General features: G+C 36.8%; 2 protein-coding genes across 2 annotated transcripts in view; one reads left to right on the top strand and one right to left on the bottom strand.

The window, feature by feature from the left end:
* The window catches only part of LOC118328761 (calpain-1 catalytic subunit-like), a 5229-nt gene extending 3034 nt beyond the window's left edge, over nt 1-2195 (bottom strand). The window contains 1 exon segment of the mRNA XM_035662660.1: nt 2174-2195. Within this exon segment, the coding sequence (XP_035518553.1) occupies nt 2174-2195 (22 nt within the window).
* Nucleotides 2196-2801: 606 nt separating this feature from the next.
* Nucleotides 2802-3052, top strand: part of LOC118328760 (butyrophilin-like protein 1) — a 3712-nt gene continuing 3461 nt past the window's right edge. The window contains exon 1 of the mRNA XM_035662659.1: nt 2802-2891. Within this exon, the coding sequence (XP_035518552.1) occupies nt 2802-2891 (90 nt within the window). The remainder of the gene's footprint in view (nt 2892-3052) is intronic.

Below are 3052 nucleotides of genomic sequence, written 5' to 3'. Positions count from 1 at the left end.
GTTTATACATTGTTTACTGATTATAAATTATTGATCAGCTATTGTTGGTGGATCCAGAATCTTTAAAGCTTTTAAATAAAAGTAGTAAAAAGTGCAGTATTTCATTCTGAATGTACTGCAGTACAAGTACACAGTGGTACATCAGTACACAGAAGTGCATACTGAGTTTATTGGAGGCTTCCTGTTTTATTGATGAAGTCACTGATGGACAGCAGATCAATGGATACTGAGGATATTGATTATTAGCAGCCTGATGGCAGACTGATGGTCCCAACAGAAGGTTGCTGACTCAGTACTCTGAACGCTGTCTGTGTTTTTTGGAACTCCACCAAAATACCAGACTGGAATCAGACCGGGACTATATTGGGATGTGAGCTCTGAATGGTTCGGTTCTAGTTTCATGTGGGCTCTCAGTCCTCCATATTGAATAGCTTGTCAGGCTCATTAATAATTTGATAGATATTGTCTTTAATAATCTATCATGATTCTGAAACCGCAGCAGGGAATCTTTGGAGTTTAAAAAGGATTAAAATAGTTGATCAGAATTTTCAACTGATCAATACATTGAGTTGAGATTGGTTGCTGTGTTATATTGATAAGACTGTGTCACTGTATCAAACACAGAGTCTTACTGTCAGTTCATAAAAACATTGTAATGTCATAATATATATTGATCACTATTGAGCTTAAACAGAACTCATAAATCAATATTTACTTTACTTACTATTGACTTAATACTAATACTACTACTACTATTACTACTACAACTAATAATAACAACAATAACCCCTTTCACTTATACTGTAAAAAACTTTAAATAATGATTTGATAATAATAATTCAGTTAAATTCAATTATCTCAGAACACATACTACAAGTATTACTGTTATTATTATTATTATTATTAATCTGAAATAAAGACATCTGATTGGTTGATACACAGGAAGTCGTTTCTGCTGAATCAGCCTGAAATCACTGAAAACAGCTGATCACAACAACCCGGACCCGTTCATGCAGCAGCTTCCACCAGTCAAACAAACACTCACCTGTCTGTCCGTCCGTCCGTCTGTCTGTCGGTCTGTCGGTCGGTCGGTCGTCCGAGGCTAAATCCGGATTAGAGCAGCTCCTGGATGCTTCAGTAGTCCTGTTTGTAGTACCGGGTACTGTACTGTAGTACTGTGGCACTGGATGCTGTTGTGGATGCTGTGCTGCAGTATCAAGCCCCGCCCGCCCGGTGGGAGGGGCGGAGCTACATAACCATCACACAAAGAGCAAGTTAAAGGGACCAAACAGTCAGTTATTATTATGGGTTAGGATCCTAACTGTGTGACAGCAGCAAGAAATAAACACATCATTCTCATATGAAGCCTGTTAGTGAGATATTCATATTTTACTGTAATATTCAGTCACATAAATTAAACTCAATCTCAAATACTGTACATGCTAAAGTCATCAAACACAGGTTCCCCATGGAGATGTGCTGAACATATTAAAGCATGTATTCAATAGCGCCATCATGTGGTCGGTTATTTCAAATTCCATTAAATCACTCGAATGTCCTACAGTTTCAGCTCATCCTACACAAGCTGAAACTTTTGCCTCCACTGAATTGTGAGGTTTTCCTCACTGCAAACTGTGGTCTATTCAAAAGTCCATCACTCTATTTTAATATATCAAATAAATTAACATTTTTATCTCCACAAGTCGTCATTCAAATGCTACCAAACTCCACACAGACATTTGTTGGATATGAGATATCACGTTTCTAACAGCGTTCAGATGAGTCACACAATGAGCCCACACTGACTATAGATGTCTGACTATAATTAGTACTGGACACAATATTTTTGATAAAAAAATGACAAAATATTTGACAGATACACCGACACCAGCAGAATGATGTGCCACCATGTGTTGGTTATTAAGCATTAACTCATGAATCGTTAGGTATAGAAGAAGCATTTTTGTACAGTGCATTCCTTTTACTGATATAGGCCACGTCCATTCACACCTTAAAAACATTCCTGCCATTTTGGATGTTTTGCTTCATCTGACACATATTTCATCTAATCTTCACCCACATTGGTGCATGGGTTATTTATATGAAGCCGAACATGACAAATAGGTCTGTGTCTAGGTATCATTTATTGTTTGTCTTTAATTGGTTACCGTACTTTTGAAGGCGTGGCCCACCATTTCTCTTCGATGATGAATGAACGTTGTACATAAAGCCCCAGTGCATGTGTGTGTAAGATTGCATACAGTTCTACCAACAAAAGTCAATAATACAAAGTTACAGAGGACAGGACAGAGGTCAGTGCTATAGACACAGGTCAGAGGTCTGTAATGTCTACAAGTTTTAAGAAGTTTTACTATCGTCCAATAATTTGACACTAATTATCATTCAGAGGCAGTTGATAAAGATTAGATTGAGTCCATTTGACAACAATACCAAAGTAACAGAGGGCAGGACAGATACCGGTCAATGCTATAGATACAGGACAGAGATCAGTGCTGTAGATACGAGACATAGTTTGGTGCTGTAGATACAGGGCAGAGGTCTGCACTGTCTATATATAATTCAATTCAATTCAACTCAATTATATTTGTATAGCGCCAATTCATAACAGTTATCTCAGGACACTTTTCAAATAGACCGAACTCCTTATAACGTTAAAAATAAATAATATAAAAGCTCCTCATCCACATGAATACCACTGATATTACAGACAACCACATCTCATATTCTACATTATGTTGAAGTTATTCTTGTTGTTACAATAAATATTTGTTACTTTTGAGATGTCTTTCCCATTTTTTGTCGTGGCCTATGAGCCAGGTTATGACACAGTTCCACCATCCTCTCTTACTTTGAATAGTGCCATCAGTGAGGTAAGATGGGAGAGAGTGTAGTTGTACATAACTTTTATCAACATCTTGGCAAAGTGCAGATACTGTAGATTTTAATTGTAAAATTAAATCATTCATTATTGTCAGTACGACAACTAGTCCTACTTTCAATGACTTTAATAGATAATATAAAATAATATTAA

This window comes from Morone saxatilis, unplaced genomic scaffold (genome assembly GCF_004916995.1).
Source record: "Morone saxatilis isolate NCDOM2014 unplaced genomic scaffold, NCSU_SB_2.0 Contig18, whole genome shotgun sequence".
NCBI lineage: Eukaryota > Metazoa > Chordata > Actinopteri > Moronidae > Morone > Morone saxatilis.
The sequence above is the reverse complement of the archived record's forward strand: the minus strand, read 5'-3'. Positions and strand labels throughout refer to the sequence as shown.